General features: G+C 37.6%; 1 protein-coding gene across 6 annotated transcripts in view; it reads left to right on the top strand.

The window, feature by feature from the left end:
* Positions 1-19,130, top strand: part of LOC120531200 (latexin-like) — a 45,434-nt gene that overhangs the window by 10,025 nt on the left and 16,279 nt on the right. Inside the window, exons 2-6 of one of the 6 annotated variants that reach the window (XM_039756417.1) lie at positions 67-156; positions 315-360; positions 12,022-12,180; positions 12,364-12,426; positions 15,178-15,355. In XM_039756417.1, the coding sequence (XP_039612351.1) occupies positions 12,049-12,180; positions 12,364-12,426; positions 15,178-15,355 (373 nt within the window). In that variant the 5' untranslated portion in view covers positions 67-156; positions 315-360; positions 12,022-12,048. Of the gene's footprint in view, positions 1-66; positions 157-314; positions 361-394; positions 489-1,191; positions 1,283-12,021; positions 12,181-12,363; positions 12,427-15,177; positions 15,356-19,130 lie in introns of those variants that run through there. The other 5 variants (XM_039756398.1, XM_039756407.1, XM_039756433.1 and 2 more) reach the window with 5 other exon arrangements.

Genomic DNA, 19,130 nt, shown 5'->3' with positions numbered 1-19,130 from the left:
CTCTCTGAAGGCTGCCTCTTGGAATGTGTTGTCAAAGTGCGTTATAATCCTCTGTTTATTTCCCAGAAGGAAACCAAATCAGGACATTTTCTGGGAGTCTTTCCTCACAGCTATAAGAAGTTTAGAGCCAGGAGACTCAGTGCTGCAAACAGGAAGGTGAAAGCATTTTACTGCCTTAATAATAATAATAATAATAATAATATGAGGTTAAGTGAACAAATTGGTCATTGTGCCTGCAACTGAATACAACATTTAAATAGCTGTGGTCAAAAGAAGCTTATAGTTGGTTTTAATTTATTTTGTTTTTTTTCTAGAGCAGTACAGTAAAAACAGAAATGGCATGGATTCTGAAGCTGTAAGGTAGCAATGTTGACTACTATGCTATAGTGCCACTTCCATCAACATATTTAATCTTTTTTTTTGTCTGGTTACCATTCTGTTTAAACTCCATTGTAAATTGAAAGTTGGCTAAGAAAAAACAGCAGCAGGTAACTGTAACAAGCTAGTGAAATAAAACTGATTTGTCTTAAATGCATGCCAGTTTAGCATTTTTCTTGTATTTGAAACTCCGTTTTTTATTATTGGAGGACATAGTGGTTCAGTAGCTAGCCTGTTTCTGAAATCTCGATTCAGCAGTATCTCTGTGGAGTCTGCACATTTTCACATAATTTTTTTCTAAGTATTCTGGATTTCTTCCAAATCCCAATGTATGTGTTACGTTAACTGGTGCGGGTATATTGCAGTGGGCTGGAATTAGTTCAGTGTTGGTTTCCATCTTGGGCCATATGATGCCAAGTTAGGCACTCGTCCCTGCAACACCCATGCCTTGAACTAGGCATGATTGACATTGGATAAATAGGCTTTTGGTTAATATTAAGAACTGGCTTATAAGGAATCCATTGGAATGAAAACGTTTAGCCCCTTAGGCCTAGCACTGAACATCACAGCTTTAAGAGGCTTCTGAATAATGTGCTTTGGATGGAAAAAATGGTATGGTCACCTGACCACCCAGAAAGGTTGCAAAGATGTTATATCATACAATTCTTGTTTAGAAAATGGCATTAATTTTTAATTGCAAAATTGTTGACACAAAAGATATTTTCAAATATGTAGAAACAAGTTGGTCTATCAACTTTGCTTTCATAGGTAATAGCTAAACTTTCTCTCTTACAGCTGTTTGTTAAAATTGGCATTCACTGTATCATATCTACATGACTTTGAAGTTTGTTCCAGATTCTCCTGTCCATTTGTATCCGAATGAAGATACCTTCTATTTCAGCAGGTACCCCCAGACAACACTTTCAGAATTGACTTCGACATTTTGAGAATTTTGTAGACCTGGATTAGGACGCTGTGTAACCTTTTCCACTGAAAACTGAAGGGGGTTTTCAGAGTAGGCATTGTCTTTTATTCTAGTGAATTACTTGGTTGCTCTCCTCTAATCAGCTTTTAGTGAATGTTGCCATATCTATGCTGTTTCATAGTGACCAGAAGTGCATCACAGTACTTCAAATGTAGTCTAATTAAGATGTTATGAAGTTTGAATATCATTTCCTATAATATATACCACACAGTTTTTCTAAATATTTCTTTATTAGCCTTTTTCATTGCTTCTGCTAGATGCAGATGGTCCCTCAACATTGTTATGACATAATGACATTCAGTTAGCCCTATATAAAACTGAAGCTCATTTCTTTATTAATGATGTACACTCAGAATTTCATGCTGCATAGCCCAGTATGTAAAAAAAAATTAACTTTATGAATTTCTGAAATTTAAATTTCAGATTTAAAAGCAATATTTGGTCACATGAGGTATTAGTATCGCTATTGTTACAATGACTTGTCTAGAAAGTAGTTAAATACATTTAATAGACAATAAGCAGTATTAAATGGTAAGACATTTAATAATAAATTATACATATGTTTGGAAAATACACAGAGAATGCTGGAAAATATACTCTCAACATAAATCACAGAGCAGGATCCAGACACACACACTCAAAATGAGACAGTCAGCACTTAGCTAAATACTCAGTTTTGTAACTGAGAATCGGGATACCTCAAAAAAAAAAAAAACAAACAACACAAACCCCACAATAAATCATCAGAGAAATCAAACTTTGGACCTAGCGACTATAAGGTAGCAGCAACCATTACTGTGCCATTGTTTTAAATACATTTTAATAGTGAAGAGATAAACACAACTTTGCTAAGATTTGATGTAATCTCTGAGAGTGTATGTAGGAAATTAAACGATTCATTTAAAGCATATTAGTCCTTTTTGAAATTTGCTTCAGGAAGGTCAGCATGACCATATAATTCACATTCCCTTAGCATTTATCAAATTTCTACACAAAAGTAAATTTTGCAATAGTCTGCTCAGCTTTGAAAATTGCACGTGTGCTTTTTGAATTGTTTTTGCTGCCTGTTCAGTATTTTTTTTTACTGTTTAATTATTCGGTTCTGGTGTCATTTGCAAATTGACACAAATTGCTCAAGTTCATTCAGACAGACGGGCCTACAGTACATGGCTATCGCAATAGGTGTGTCACATTATATACAAAAGCACCTAAAAATGAAAGAATTAAATAAAAACTGCAAAAAGAAAAAGTGAAAAAAGTTTGCAAAGTGTAAACTATAGTAAAACTATATCAATACATATGGCACAAGAGAGGAAAAAAATGGTAGAATTATATTCCAAATAATACTTCACTGTAAGGCAAAGTCTTTGTATTGTAGATACTTAATGGAAATGCAGTTCATTGGGCTAATTAGAAAGTCCATATACAAAAAGAGATTCAGCCCAGTAAGTCAACAGTTTTACTACACAATAGTTGTCTTCATCCAGTAAACACATTTCGAGCATAGCTCTCCTTCAGGCATGATTGACAATGGAAAACATATAACATAAAAAAAAACAAGTAATAGTAAGCTATTAAATAGGAAACCTATAAAACTAGAAATAACAAAAACAATTCAAAATACTAACAAGTAGAAAATGAATAATAATATACACTATTTGTGAAGGACAAAAGCTCATCTTACCTCAGTGACTATCTAGTCAATAGTTGACATGCGGATAGGACAAGGATTACACAGAATGCAAAAAAAATAAAAATAAAATAAAGAAACTTAAGGTGCTACCAAGTACAGTGAAGAAATTAATAAATCAAAAAGTGTGTATCTTACATTAACAAAGAGGTTAAAGGCCTTAGAATTAAACTGAACTTAGTTCAGGGCCCAAATAACGATTCGGTTTAAGGTGGGCAAGGCCGATTTTTAAAGATATTTAATGTAATCACAGACTTATTGTTAAAGGTGTTGAGCCTAAATCCAAAATGTTTTCTCTCCTTAACAATGCCTTAAAGAAAGGTGAGGTTTCAGTAATTAGCATTCCCTCCAGACCATTATCTGCATCTGAAATGTCCATATTATCTCATGGTTTTACTTTTGTACCATCTTCTAAATACTGTCCATTTCAGACCCACATTGAACTACTTAGGTTTTGTTCGTAAAATCCACTTAATACACTTAAATAAAAACAAATAGGAGTATTGTCTCCAAAGCTCTTCCTTATAAATCTACCTTTAATCCAATCGGTTCTTTTCACTCTGCTATTAAAATATTTTGCAGAGAGACTAGTAGAGGCATTGAACACTTTGAGATAAAATTCAATACAATATTTATTGAATTTGTTACTTTAATGGAATGAATCATTCTTGTGTATATCCACTTCATGTACTGTTTTAAAGGAAAGAAACCTACAGTACATAATTTTAAAAGCTCCGCTTAACAAAGGATACACAAAGAGAAGAAAGAGCCTTCTGTTTTTAGAACAGAAGATCAATCTTTCTTTCCATAAATGTCATTATCTCCTACACTTCACTATTGTGTATCAGCAAAGCCAAGACTGAAACTTCCCTTGCAAGATAAGAGAGGACTGATTGTAAAATTGACCAAGGAATTTGGCACCTGTAACAGATGTCAACAAAGTGATTTTTAAATTCAAGTATAAAGTTGAAAACTTCCCACTCAGTTTTTATATATAGTAATTACAAGGAAACCCTGAGTTGTATTTTGTAATTCAGGTTTAATGAAGAGCATTGTGCTACAAAGGGTAACGAATAAAAACAATAAAGTCACCTAGGATAGACAACATTTATGCCTGAGCCCTCAAAGATACCGGTGATTTCAAATATAATTTTAACATCTATTTTGCAGAGGTCATCCTAAAAACCTGGAAGTAATCCAGTATTGTACTATTATATAAAAAGAAATTGTGCTCATTCTGCCAGTGACAGGCGAGTATCCTTACAGAAATGTGCGTCATAGGTAAATAAATACAGGAAGTCTTAAAAATATCTTCTGCTTGCTTTTGCACACAGGAGATCCTGTGCTATAAATACACTGGAGGGAGGAAGCAGCTAAAACATTTAATAGTGGTAGAGCGTACAATATTATCTGCCTTGGCTTTTTCCAAAGATTTTCATGAGGTACACATATAGGGTGGTCCAGATCTAATTATGCAATTTTCATTACGCTATAACTTAAGTTTATTACATACACCTGAAAAATCCCGGCCATCGAAAAGTGTGCAAACAGAGGACATGAAGAATCATCTTTGCGCCGAACTGGAATCGTCCCCGCATAATCAAAATCACCCAGATGATCTGGATCAGCATAATTAGATCTGGACCACCCTGTACATTGTGAGAGAATAATAATCAAAATACAAAAAGCAAGGAGGGGCTCAGGGTGCAGAATGCAGATGAATACAGAATTGGCTTTATCACAAAAGGACTTATTTACAGTTTGCAGACATAAAAAACAATGTCCTGCAACGATCGGCGCAAGATTTGCTACCTTTTTCAATTTTTAAATTATCTGAATGCAAAATGTCAAACAGTTTGGTTATATTTCCATATGACACTAAGTAAGGTGGAATCTACTGTGGTGCCACTTTAGAACGGAACCCTGGCACTCTACCACTACTTGCTCATCTTGCATATTGCTTTGTATTTTTACTGTCTTATCATGCCAAGTGCTTCGCTGATTCCTACATGCTTGTTGTGGTGCTTGTGGTTCGTTATACTGCACTATACTGCAGTAACATCTCTAAATGTCTGTTTGTCAAAAATTGGAATTGTGATTCTAGGTTGAGTGAGTGAGCCCCGTGCACACAATCCAGGGCTGGCTTTTTGACTTAACAAGTACTTAGCAAGTAAAGAAAGTGGTTGGAGAGCTGGGTGATTTATCTAAACACTAATTTATCTAAAATGTAATGAATAAGTAGACCCAATGATTTGTTACAATACTAGTAGATACTTATTAAAAATGACAAAGGAAATCTAAAGTAAAATGTAAATTTCTTGGGTTTTTAAGTGATGAAGTCACCTTCAGTAAGCTTGTAGCTTTACCTGCAGTATAGCAACTTCCTTGGGTATCCGACTGGTGCACCATGACTAGAAGATCTGACCTCGGTAAGCAACTTGTGCTGATGCCTTATACGCCAGCATGGCTAGTGAAGCTCTACTATTATATCATATTTTGATAACAATGTTCTTTCACCTTTTCTAGTGTTTTGTTTCTTGTTCTTAGCTGCTGCATTGGATTCATTAGCTAAGCTTTGGACTTCCAAAATGATGGGACTGGACTTCATTCATTGTGATAGAGGCTACATTCTACATATAAAACAAAGTTTACATTTTTAAGAGAGGGTAACGCACTGACAAACATTGCCTGTTGTATACTGTTCTTCTGAACTGTTGTCCGTCTCACTTTTTCATATTAATTGTAAGCTATTCAGGCCCTCCCAGTTGACATCTAACCCTAAGTTCCTGTTAAAGCCATTTTGCGAACAATTTATAGAACTGCTGCTATGAAAGGGAGAAACAGAACAACCTCTGCTTTCACTGGTCTTCCTGTACAATAAGGTGTTCCTTTGAAGTCAGCATTACTGAACAGTGTGTTATAATCTTTATTACAATCTTTTCATTTTCACTTTTGGCAACGAATTTCATCTGAAATAACAAATTAAACATGAAAATTATTTAATTAAATACTAGGGGGCTTCGCTCGCCAACCCCCATTTTTGTTTTTCCGGATTTTAAAGATTTTTTTTTTTCTTTGAATTGTTGCTATTTCATTAGTTTCACTTTTATTTCAGAACTTCTGTAAAAACAATATTTGGAATCATGTGAGTCCCAATATGCTGAATCTTTTTAATGCGGTCAGTGAGACATGTGTTTAATGACTTTGTACCATAATTCAGGATAGCTGTCTCTGTTTGGAATTTCAGCACAGACAAAACGATCCACATGATCAGCAGTTAATAATTTTATTTTGCAAAGTAACCAGTAAATGCATGTGAGGTAAACTCCGTTTTTGAAATTCTCTTGACTTAAACTTCAAAGCCTTACAATATTTACATACTTCTGACACATCACCTATGTCCACATATTCAATCTCTATTCACCTTTTCATTATTTCTCAGAGTAATAATTTATCTTTCTTTGCGCTAATGCGATGTTTACTTTGTTTGTTTTGACGCTTGTTGTTTTTTTTTGCTTTCATATTCTGTATCTTGCTCTGCATGTGCTTCTATGAGTCTTTTGAATTCCAGTTTTCATTATCTCGAACCTGCTCTGCATGTGTTTAGCCCCTTGTTTTTAAGCTCCTTATGACGTTTTACTTTGTTTTCTACTCTGTCTTTTATTTCTGACCTCGCTTTATCCTGCTTTTGTTTCAATGACACCTGGTGTGTGGTGATAATTTCTGTTTGTTTGCGCTCCTGAGATCTGTACTTTCTTTTTTTTATACTTTCTAATTTTCCTACTTTCATATTCTTTAACTTTCTCCACATGTGTATCGCGCCAACATTTTTTTTTTTGTTGAGCCTTTCGAATTCCAGTGCTTTCATAATCTCTAACCTGCTCTGCATGTGTATAGCGCCAATGTCCTGATTGGATGTGCTTTTTTTTTCAATTCCACTTGTTCTGGGCTGATAATTACTTTCCTTATTTTCCTAGATTATTCTTTTTCTTTTTTGTCTCTCCAACACTTTTGAGTCTGTTTTCTCCGCACTGCTTTCTGCCGGTGTATAGCAGCTGTCCTTTTGCCACTTCGCATCTCTGTCGCTCGCGTTGTGAAGGGGGTGTGGTGGGGGGAGCAAGAGTTAGTTTGACTGAACACACACTAAGGAGAAGCATTCTGATCATCGGCAGGCTTTTTGCTGCTGGCGAGCTGCATGTTTTGCTTGTCTCTTGTCGTTGTTTTAAGTGCTGGGAGCACATGAAGCGTGTCTGCCAACAGCAATCCAACAACTGCTAGGTTAGATATCCATGGACTTGTTTTAAATGATGTCTCACGTGACATTGTAAACACAATACTTGTCCTTTATTTCCGGCCCTGGGCGTGGTTCAATCTCTTTCTCAGGACGTATAATGCTGCTCTCGTTGTCAAGGTGTGTGGGATGCCTGAACGCATGCTAAGGAGGTGCCATCGCGCTGCTATCAGTCTTCCGTGCTGTGCTCCGCCCTCCCTCAATCAGACCTAACAGTCACTTAAAACAAAAAAGGCTTCAGCGTGGCTGGGATGCTACAATACTTTAGAATTTTACTGCTTTCATATTCTTTACCTTTCTCTGCATGTGTATCACGCCATCATTTGTTTGAGCCTTTCGAATTCCACTGCTTTCATAATCTCTTATCTGCCTTTTTTCTCTCCAACGCTTTTTCTCCGTGCTGCTCTTTCTTCTTCTTTCGTTGATGTTTAATCTAGAACACATTGTCCTTATACGCTTTATATGTGCTAAGAGCACAGGATCTGTGTGTGCTACGTGAGTGTTATTTGATATTGTTTGCGTCTCACGGGTTTTTTTAAGTGTCTTCCAAGAACTTCAAGAAGATCACATATCGTCGCCCTGCATTAAATACAGTTCCAGTTGCTTTTGAAGTGGTAAAGGAAAATAATTTAACCTACATTTTTCATTTGTCCTACTTCTATGTAACAATTACTGTTTCTGGAAGTAGACAAAACAACATAACAATGTGTAGACAACAATAAATATGAATTCCATGTTTTTTTATAAATTAGCGCAGAGAATACCTGTGACTGTCTGAAAAAGTGGATGCCTGTTTTTTTTCCCCCCCTAATACAGTTTTCTGCCCCACCCCCTCTATTATTTTACACTCCATATTTATTTTATTTATGGTCTTGTTGTATTCCTTATGTCACGTATATGTTGGTACTTAGAGCTGCCACATTTACTGACTTTAGCTGTTTTTCTACAGGAAGTTACACAGTCTCATGGGTAATTGTATTGTTAGAATTCCCAGGGACCAGCTTCTTGTAGCTTGTATCGATCTGGTGGATATTAAACGTGTGGATCCACAAGGGTTTATTGTTCTCTCACCAAGATATTGACATATTAATGAATAAATACCAGTTTTCAGTTTGTTGATGTGTTCAGTGAGCTGTCTACTTAGTAATCCAGGAAGTGCTGAATAAATTGTTGATGTACATAATTTAGTCCAACTATAGGCTGACTTTTCTTTCCTAGTCTTGTAACAGAACAGTTTCTTATGGATACCAAAAGTATAAAAAAATAGCTGATGAATAACCAAGTAAAGAGATGAAGATGACCATAGGGAAACATACAACCTTAAAATGAATCCAAGGCTGTCTGCCACACAGGGATAGCTACACAGTTTTTCCACAGTAAAGCCAACCCAAGCACACAATACAGATAATTGCAGACGGCTCTCTGTGTGACTACATGCATGGCCAAACTTTGTACAATATGGAAAACCTGACTGACTGACAGGATTGGTTGCTGGCCACACTGCAGTTAACACAATACAGTCTGCCTTTATCTCGTTGAATTTGTGGCATTTCTGCATGACTGCCAGGTGTGTGTGTGTGTGCGTGCCACCTTAAATCTTAACTCGGAAAGATTCTGTGAATTTCTCCTTGTAGCTGTACAAAACCTTAGTTATACCACCCCACTTCTGTTGCTCCCCTAAAGCCTGCTTCCTCCATTTAAACAAAAAGGATCTGATACCAGTGTTTGGAAACCTGACCTGTTATTGTCAGCTGGGTCCCATGTGGCTTTCTCTTCCTGCCACGTTTTGGTGTGGAGGAACCCAGTAGACTTCTGAGTCCATCTCACATGCTGTTGCCCTTGGAAATTTGCAGGGCATGCCGCCTCAGGCCTGATCACATCCCCCCCCGCCTGGCATGTGTGGGCTGTTCACTCATCATTGTGGATTGCATTTATGTCCTGTGCCAACTTTATGATGCCTCTGTCACTTGCTTATAAACAGGAAGTTGTGTTCATTACTTGCACCTTACTTACAAAAGTCTAGATAATCAAATAATACCCATAAAAAGTATTTTCTTTTATTCATGTCCTTTTTTTAATCTTTGTGTTACCAATGAAATGAAAGCAACACACAAACACATAAACACACACACACACACACATACAGCAGCAAGCAGGTGTTACAGATGAAAATTCCAAGAACTTCGTAAAGTTCCTGCCTTGCTTTACATAGCTTTTTCATTGCCGTGAGTGCCATTTAATGTACCCACAACTCACTTCACCTAGAGTCATCTGTCAACGAATTTAATCTTCGCATGACAAACATGCCTTCAACCAGGAGCTCTGTGTAATCATGTTGTAGCTCATTAATTCTAAGCCTAAACGTAATCCTTTTGGCCAGGGAAGGGAGATCATATTTCATTATTATATTAATCAGTGCCTGGGACACACATTACTATAAATCACAGGGAGATTCTATTAGGACACAGTAAATTACAGAGTTATTTATAAGTTTTGGGCCTGTTGGTGATATAATTGAAAAGATGCAGAAGTGTTGCTCACATTTTTAGCATGCTTGCTGAAATATGTGGCATAATTAATAATAATTATCTGCTGCTTGATGTGCAGTTGTTTTCTAAATAAGCAGCCAACATTAAATATTCTACTGTTCCAATATCAAAATTTATTGTTTAGAAGGATGACAGTAGACAATATAGAGCAATTTTCTATAATGTGAAATTCTAAGTGCCAGCTTTCAATTACCGTGCAGTTAAATAATGAATTAGGCCTTATTAAAATCAGCCGTGGATGTCAAAAAAAGTGAATAATAATGCTTAACAAATTGATAAGAACTGAATGCCTTCCTCCAGATAAGCATCAACCTCAGTTTTCATTTTAGTAAAATGCAAACAACTATTGGTTAGAAGGCCTACTGAATAACTATTAGCAATAAGACACTGGTGTAAAAACAGAACACAACCAAACTTCATGCTGTCTTCTAAGATTTTTATAAGCACTTATGACGTTTAAGAAGGTCTTTGCCTCATTCTTATATTAATGTGTAAACACTGAAGTGTCTGCAGATTTATGTTATTTAGGTAGGCTACTTGTCACAGTTATTTGAACTAAATTAAGGCGCTCACTACGTATTGACCCACCGTCTAATCAGACCGGTGAGTAGCATCACTAGCATTTTTAGGCTGTCCCCGTATATACTGTATAAAGCAACAAGACATCTGTCTGGTGTCTACAAGGGCAACACAAGGCAGAGTGCCAGTCATTCGTAGGTGCCCGCCACTCATGAACACACCCACATACAGCCAGTTTGGTTGAGGAGTCCAAATAAACAAGGAAACTTTATAAATAAAGAAATATTTATTTGAAAAGTAAAAATGTCACAAAGACTATAAAAGAAGCAAAAAAAGAGTTGCCTAAAAAGACACTCCTAACAAAACAAAAAAATCCAGTACACAATTCAATAATCAGATTGTTTAAAACAAGCAAAAAAAACAACCAAAAACCCAGAAAATCCAACCAGAAAAAGTGATACTCACAATAAACACCAACAAACTACTATGATCCCTACGTGTGAGCTGTCTCCTTTAGTATAAATAGCCTGAGGGAGGGAGGGTTTAGGAGTGGTGACACGAGGGTGGTCCCGACTCACTTGGCTTCATCCAAAAAGCACACGGCACATCACTACATACACTATTTTTTAAAAAAAATCACATATGAAATCAACAGGAATAACAAAGACATGAGGAATAATCACTCAAAATGAACAAAACTAAGAATATATTGTCAAACATGCATAACTTCTGCCAATATATGACAAAAATGTTTTGTTTTGTATGCGAGTGCTCACTAGGGCACATGCTGTTTTAAAAGAGCAATGAATGGTCTGAATGAGTGGAGATTCATTTGATAAGTATAAATGCTGTGTAATATTTCATATACAGTAGATACAGTGTGTGAGATGGAACAGTGGCAATGGTTAGCCCTGTTACCTCAGTTTCGGAGTCCTGGGTTTGCATTCCAGCCAGATCAGAGTATGCATGCGTTTTTTCTGCCCATATCTGAAAGAAGCACAGGTTAGGTATATTGGAGATTCTAATCTGGTCCCATATAAGTAAATGCAAGTGTCTGTAAATTTGCTCTACAGTGGACTGGTGCTTCATCCAGAGATGGCTCCTAACACAATGCTGCTGGAAAAAGTTCTGCATCCATGACCCTAAATTGCATTAAGTACGTAAGGTGTACATTGAGGTACAGTGCTTTGATAAGGTGTACATTGAGGTTCTTCACACTTATGTGATTAAGGCAGATTTTTATTATAATTGCTTAGTAACAAGTCAGTATCTCCTCACAACATCCTTTTAGCAGTAGACATCTTAAGTTCAATAGGAAAACTGGAAAGCTCAATTGAAAAGTAAAGCCCACATAAAACATGAACTGGAACGAAAGAGGAACTGCAGACTCTGAACAGGTATGCTCTGTATGGCACACAGACCCTCAAAAGACCCCTGCTGAACATTTACTTCCTGGCCTAGACATAAAGCCCAGCTCCAGTAACTCATTTACCAGTAGTTGTGCTGTAAGATTCCTCAGTCCAAGAAGGGTTCAAGGTTCGTGTGTACTGAAGGACACTCCTGGTTTCCCCTGAGAACAGAAGTTAATATTTTCTTTTTCTTTTCACAGCTTTCACAAGACAATTCAGCCAGGACAATGAAAAAGCTGAATCCATCATACTATGAAACAACGCGGGCAGCACAGGTGGCTCTGCACTGTATGAACTACCAGCATGCAAGTCTTTTCTGCCATTTTAGTTATGAAACTGTTAAAAGTTCCAGTTTAGAGGTAAGAAAATGTTTTGGATTTGAATTTAAACTGCAAGGATTCTTTTAACTAGAAACAGCTTCCCAATAAAGAGGACACTTGAAAAATAACTATAAATAAATAGAAGCAATGCCAGCATTCTCTTATCTTGATGAACCCTGAATAAAGATTACTTGCTTCTGCTTTCTTTTGAATCCTATGCAGGAACTACCTGGAGTTGGAAACAAGTATCATTTAGTATTTAAAGAAGACAAGACTTCAAGTGAAGTAAGTCTAAGTGTGCCAGTGCTGTTCAGCATGGGGATAACTAATGGGGTAGAAGACACTGGCACTCACAACTCAATGACTGTTGTAGATGTGAAGGATGTCACTTCCAATATTAAGGGAACACAGTCTCCTAAGGAAAAAGAGCCTGCTCTGCACTTTCTTATATTGTTCTTCTGTGTTCCAAGACCAGTCCAATCTGTCATTAATGTGGACCACCTCTACATCCACGCCCTGAATAGTGACCAGGTATCGAGTCTCATTGGTGTGGCAAAAGTAAATAACCAGTTCTTTGGTTTTGTTGATGTTAAGGTGCAGACAGTTCTCCACCTGACTCCTATACTCTGTCTCATCCCCCTTAACAATACACCCCATTAGTGCAGAATCATCTCAGTATTTCTGCAAGTGACATGACCTGGTGTTATATTTATAGTCAGAGGTGTACAGTGAAGAAAAAAGGAGTCAGGACTGTTCCTTGTGGTGCTCCAGTGTTGCTCACATCTGTATCAGAAACACAGACATCGAGTCTCCCAAACTGGGGTGTACCTGACAGGCAGTCCATTATCCAGGACTCCATAGGCTCATCCACCTGCATATCTATGAGTTTACCCCTTAACAGGAATGACTGGATGGTATGGAAGGCACTGGAGAAATCAAAAAACATAATCCTCACAGTGCTGCCAGTTTTGCCCAGGTGAGAATAAGCCTTGTGGAGCAGAGAGATAATTGCATCCTCCTCTCCAATTTTTGTCCGATAGGCAAACTGCAGTGGGTCCCGGTGGCTTACAGCAAGTGACTTGTATAGTCCAGGACCAGTCTGTTAAAGGTCTTCATAATGTGAGATGCAACTTCCACTTCATCTGATGTATTTTTAAGGATTATTCTTAATCCTTAACAATAATCAATCATAATTCGTAATACTAATCAAATAGGTATATCAAAGCGTTCACATCCGCACATTTTAATCCACAGATTTGCTTTAGGCCAACGATGCTGAAACATATGTAGGCATAATATTATTCTCAACAAACTATCAAATAATGTTTCTAAAGTTATTGTTTATTTATTGTTGAAGAAAACGGCACTGTAAGCTCGTAGGTTTTCTTGTGACAGAGAATATCGCAGTGGTGACAACACCGATCAATATTTTGAGAACGAACGTTTCACATCAACAGAAGAGATCGGCAACGCAATGTAAACTTTAGCAAGAGCTGCTAAGCGAGGCAGTCTGTCCTCCAAGGCATGCCAAAAAGCAGTGATATCAGCTGGAATTACTTCACGAGATGCTATGTCCAGATAAGCTTGCCATTCATCTGCTGCAGCCATCATTGTTGGCACTGATTGTGCATGATCAGCAACATTCTTCGATAAGAGTGGTAGCTGTCATGGATCAAATATTCTCACAGATCTGAATAGGTCTATTGCCGGCTGTTTGGTTCCCACAAAATATTCAAGTTTAGCAGCAGCATTGTGCTTTACATCTTCACAGCTGCTGGTTGCAGTTGGAAATCCGGACGATTTCAGGCAAGACAGTAAGCCAGACACTTTGTTGTAGACATCGACAGCCATGAATGACTGTGCCTCAAAAGAAGTCAAAATATTCGTAATTGGCTGGCAGTGCACAGATACAAATTCAAGTTCAGCTCTCAGCTCGTTAAGTTTCAGTACTTTGCAGCAACGCCGACAGCTTCTTTAACTGGACTGTAGCTCCACTGTGTTCGATTTCAGTAGCAACAAACAACATATTAATGAGATGATGCAATAGACTAAAGAAAGAACTTAAAGAAGTAATCAAAACTAATCATACTAATATCAATATGCCTCAAATGGTGAGATTTCATTCAGATTTGGTATTTTCCACGGCAGTTAGGTTAATTCCGCGGCGTGGCTTTTTACCGCTGCAAAACCCTAAATTCTGCGGGCTGCAGTAAATCGTGGGGCCTAGTTATTAAGGCGATTATGATAATTAAGTGTTTTTGTTCGTTCTTGGGTGTCTTGTGCAATTCAGAGATGTGATTTTTAATTTTGTCTCTTTTATTTACAGAAATATTCATTTAGATGGATCATAGTAATTGAGCAATGTAGAAGAAATAAACTGGATATGTATTAAAATAAAAAAAAAAAAAATCTTGTCCTCAATTAGGACCTCTCTGAGTTAGGAACCAGGCAGGAGAAAACTTGTTCAATGCGTCTTTAATTGTCTCTTCGGCAAGCTGATCAGAGTAACTCCTCAAGCAAAGCGATTTATATATTTTTATATCTTTTAGGGTGTCTACATGAGTTGAGCTGATTCATGGTTATACAACATATAAAATGATTGGTTAATAAATGACATACTTGCTTACACCTTTAATGACCTTACTTTATCCAATATACGTGATTTAAAGTATTTCAAAGTTTCACCCCGTACCAAGTTCCTTTTTTAAAGTGGATCCTTGCTACATTTTATCTTCGCAAAGTACGCACACCCAGCTCAAACTTACTGCTCCTGTTTTCCCTTTGTCTTACGTTGCACGAGCAGGTGGCTTAATTATCCTAATTGGCCTTTTAATGTCATTGATTAATACTGTGCATCTTAAAGCATATAAAAATAATCCCACAGTTGACTCTTCAGGCTTGCTTCTTATTTAAGCAAAATCTTTAGACTATTTTTGTTCTCACAATGTACAACCAATGAAATGCAAACATTTTTGTAAATCTGTAGAGCTCCTGAGGTTCTCATAGTGTCCCCGACTACCACTTTTGTTTTAATAGGATGTCATGCGAATACACACTGCAAAAATACTCTTTAGCCACACGGAAACTCGGATGGCTCCACAGGTGAACTGTACATATGATGACACTGCTAAAGCAAACACCACAGATGATGAACATGCTTTTTATGAGCGTATGAGGAAGCAGGAAAAGCTTGTGGATGGGAAATATATTCCAGGTAAGGAGAAAAATGGTTTGTAGCAGTAAAGAAATACTTGATGAAATGTATTCTTCTAATCAGGTAAGGTTCAAACGGCAAGAAAAGACAACACTAGTAATGTCATGTTGGACTGTTTTCATTAATATTTCAGTCCATCCACTTTCACAATGCGCTAACCCACTACCGTGTCCCAGGGAGCTGGGTCCCACCCAACTTCATTGTGAAGCAGGAACCAACCGTGGACAGGACACCAGTGATACTGTATTTTAAGTCTGCAGAACTTCTCAACATGAATTCTCAGTACAGAAGCAAAACCGAGAAGCTCTTTAATAGATTTCAGTATATCACACTGCCACTGTGCTAACCAGTGAGGAGAATGAGGTGAATCTTCACACATACAGAATCTCAGCAGCACAGAATAAAAGCATTGTTTCCAATTTCACTAAACACCTGTGTCACAAAAGCAACTTAAAATGAATCTGGTTAAGCGCGGATTATACTAATATGACATAAATCCGTTAACCTGTTACAAATAACTGAGCTGTTGACCAATTAACTATAACTATTTTATTGGTTTTATATTTTTGAGGTATAAGTGTCTAATTATTATTGTTCTGAGGCCCATAGCCACATTCTCATTTGAAGTAAGAATCGATTCTTATCTGATCTAACGGACTGTAACATGGTGGCACAGTGCTTCACACTGCTGGGGTCAAGTGCTGGTCAGGTCACTTTGACTGTAGTGTTTGCACAATTAGCCCTCCTCTGTAGGGTTTTCCCCCTAATAGGTATTTCAATGTTCCACCCATACCTCAAAAGACATGCAGATTAAATTAACCGGTGACCAATTTTGACCCTTTGTGAATGTGTGCACCCTATGCTGGACTGGTGCTCCATTCAGGGGTTTTCAACTCATATATTGCCCTTGTAACTCACAACCATGAAATGTTTTTTATTCCAGTTCCTGGGGTACAGTATCATTTAGTGACAACACGGTACATAGTACAAGCCTACTTAAGGCATTACTTGTCAAAAATATCCCAAAGAATGATAAACTGGTCCATTTTAAACACCCCTTGCCTGTCCTTGTATTCCACCAGAGGGTATTTGCCACAGCAGATAGGGATTCATCTTGTCAATATGGCCTCCATACATTGTGTTACTAAGGATCCATATGGACAGACAGACTTTTCTCAACCTGCTCAAAATGGGAAGGTGCTATGGAGCCTTTTATACATGGTAGTTGGCCTTGAAGGTTCATGAGGGATCCTGCTTGACTTGGATCCCTAAAAACCTTAAAACTACTTCCTCTTTGCAAGGCAGCCCCATTCATGTGAATATGCACCAAGCTCCCTCCACCACTCCTCAGGTTCATAACAGCTCCTTAGTCTTGCTGACATAGACACACAGATTGCAGGTTTCACATTATTCTGTAAGAATTTTACCTTCCCCCACAGTAAGCTGTTTGTCCCTCTTTGTAATCAAACTCACAACTTGTGTGTCATCAGGTTAGTGGGCAGAACGTTAAAGCCAGCGTTCACACAGAGACTATTAGAGGTGTATTCTGCAGACCTGACTGACAGTCCCTAAGTGGCTGTTTAATCCAAGGGCCTTGAGCTTTGCTGTCAGCTTCAAAGGGATGATGGCACTGAATGTTGACCTAAAGTCAATAAGCAGCCTTCGGCAAGGCATTACATCTTTTAAAAGAAAATGTTTATTATATATATATATATATATATATATATATATATATATATATATATATATATATATATTTAGTAATACCAGGGAATGGCAGGCACCACAGGCAAAGGCAAAATTGCCAGGGATAGCCAGACATTCATAAACCAAAAAGTAAGGAGAAACTGAAGCATCAAAACCAAAATGCAAGTCAAATTCATAATCAAGACACTAGAGAGATTTTTGGCCAAAAAGGCCTTCCACTAGCTTGGGTTGCTTTCCTCTAAATGCTCTAATGAACTTTTTGTTAATCTTCCATCCAACACTAGAATAACAATAGCTACATCTCTCTCTCTATATATTATATATGTAAAATCCAATGTCTGTATGTTTGTTTGCATTTCATAAGAGAACTACTTATCTGATTTAGATCAGGTTTTCTTCTACAATTTGTTTGAATATTCCTTTTGTTTTGCGTCTTCTGTTGTCACGCAAATTATCATAGTTTTCTTGCAGGAGTGATTTATTCACACTAATCTGAGACAGAGGCTGTGGGCCAAGGGGAGGTGGAAATGCGTTTTCAGGAATGGGTAACCATGTGCCACCCTCTCGAATCGCTCTTCTTCTGACCATGTTTTCGACCATACCTTGCCTCCACTTACCTAGCAATATCTCTTTGTTTTTTGATTTGTAAAGTTTGTCCTGTTTCACTACTACCCGGGTGGGCCTGGGGGGTGGGGGGTGGCATTGGGGGTAGCAGCTAGTCTTATATAATCGGAGTCATGTTGTAGTGGCCCTGGTGCACTAAGGCTACATTTTTAAATGAAAATAATATCCACCTACACTGGAGTTTCAAAATCATTTACAAATATATCCATGTCCACATAGAAATGCCTAAAAACAGATATGACCTAGACATTCGCCTACACTGTGTATTTACCAATACATTGGAGGAAAACTCCCTGAAGGGCTGGTGTAGTGAAAAATTCAGCACTCCATGTTTTATTCACTTTCAAAAGTATCAGCGTGTACAAGGCTCTGATAGTGCCTTCATTTCATAGAAAAAGAAAACTTGTTGAAGAAGCTGAAGCAAGTTGTCCCCATGTCATTCAGTGGGCGCACACACACATCAGTGGAAAACTCCTTGAAGGGGCCACGTGGCGAAAATCGTAGAGAAAATCTGATTCCTTTGTGCATTATGTGCTTTCAAACGTATTCATGCACACAGAACTCTGACAGTACATTTGTGGCATAGAGAAAGAAAAAAAATGAATTAAGAAGCCAAAGCATATTGCCCCTGTTGTCAGGTTAATGCTTTGATACTAGTCATAAAAGTAATTCAACAGAGAAAATGAATAAATGTGTACCTGCGTGCGTTTGTATCGTTGTTTTACTGCAGTGTGCTTTCGTGTCACTTTTTGTTCTTTTGGCTACTTCGTGTCACTCTGTCCTGAATTCTTGTGAGTTCAGCTGCATTCACCACTCGTCCCATGCCTTGGTATTCATTTTGCTGCAGAAAGCACACCTCCCTACTCAGCAGCAACGGGATTTAGCACAAAACTGGTGACCGGTAAATTATTTGCATTCTGTGCATTTAGGTGCACACCGGTAAACTGCACAACAAGCACCAATAAAAGCGACTCTTCTCTGCCTGCTTCAATGAGCAGAATCCAATTGGAAAGGGCTTATGTAATGAGTACAAACCAACCAGAGCACAATGTGGTCAGCATTTACGAATATCTTCATTTTCATTCATTCACACTGAAATGCCACGCCGTTGTTTTCAGTTGTGCCCATCTCTAGAGGACATTTTTTTGAAGTATTCATTTTTGTCAGTTTAAAATGCTGGTGAAGTGTATTGTAGCCGAAAGCCTAAAACAATGTCTGGATTTTAAAATTAAAACATAGTAGTCAGGATGAGGTGATTTGTTTATTTTAAATGGGAAAGTCAGACACCACCAAGTCTACTGTGGCACACACCCACCTCCTGCAGACATACCATACTGAGGTAAAAATTGAAAAAACACAAACTAAAAACTAAACTATTTACAAGAGCAACAAATATGCATGCAATATTTTTACAAAACCCTGCCCCGAAACCTTATACACATGA

This window comes from Polypterus senegalus, chromosome 1, assembly GCF_016835505.1.
Source record: "Polypterus senegalus isolate Bchr_013 chromosome 1, ASM1683550v1, whole genome shotgun sequence".
Classification (NCBI taxonomy): domain Eukaryota; kingdom Metazoa; phylum Chordata; class Cladistia; order Polypteriformes; family Polypteridae; genus Polypterus; species Polypterus senegalus.
This window is presented reverse-complemented; position numbering and strand designations above follow the sequence as displayed.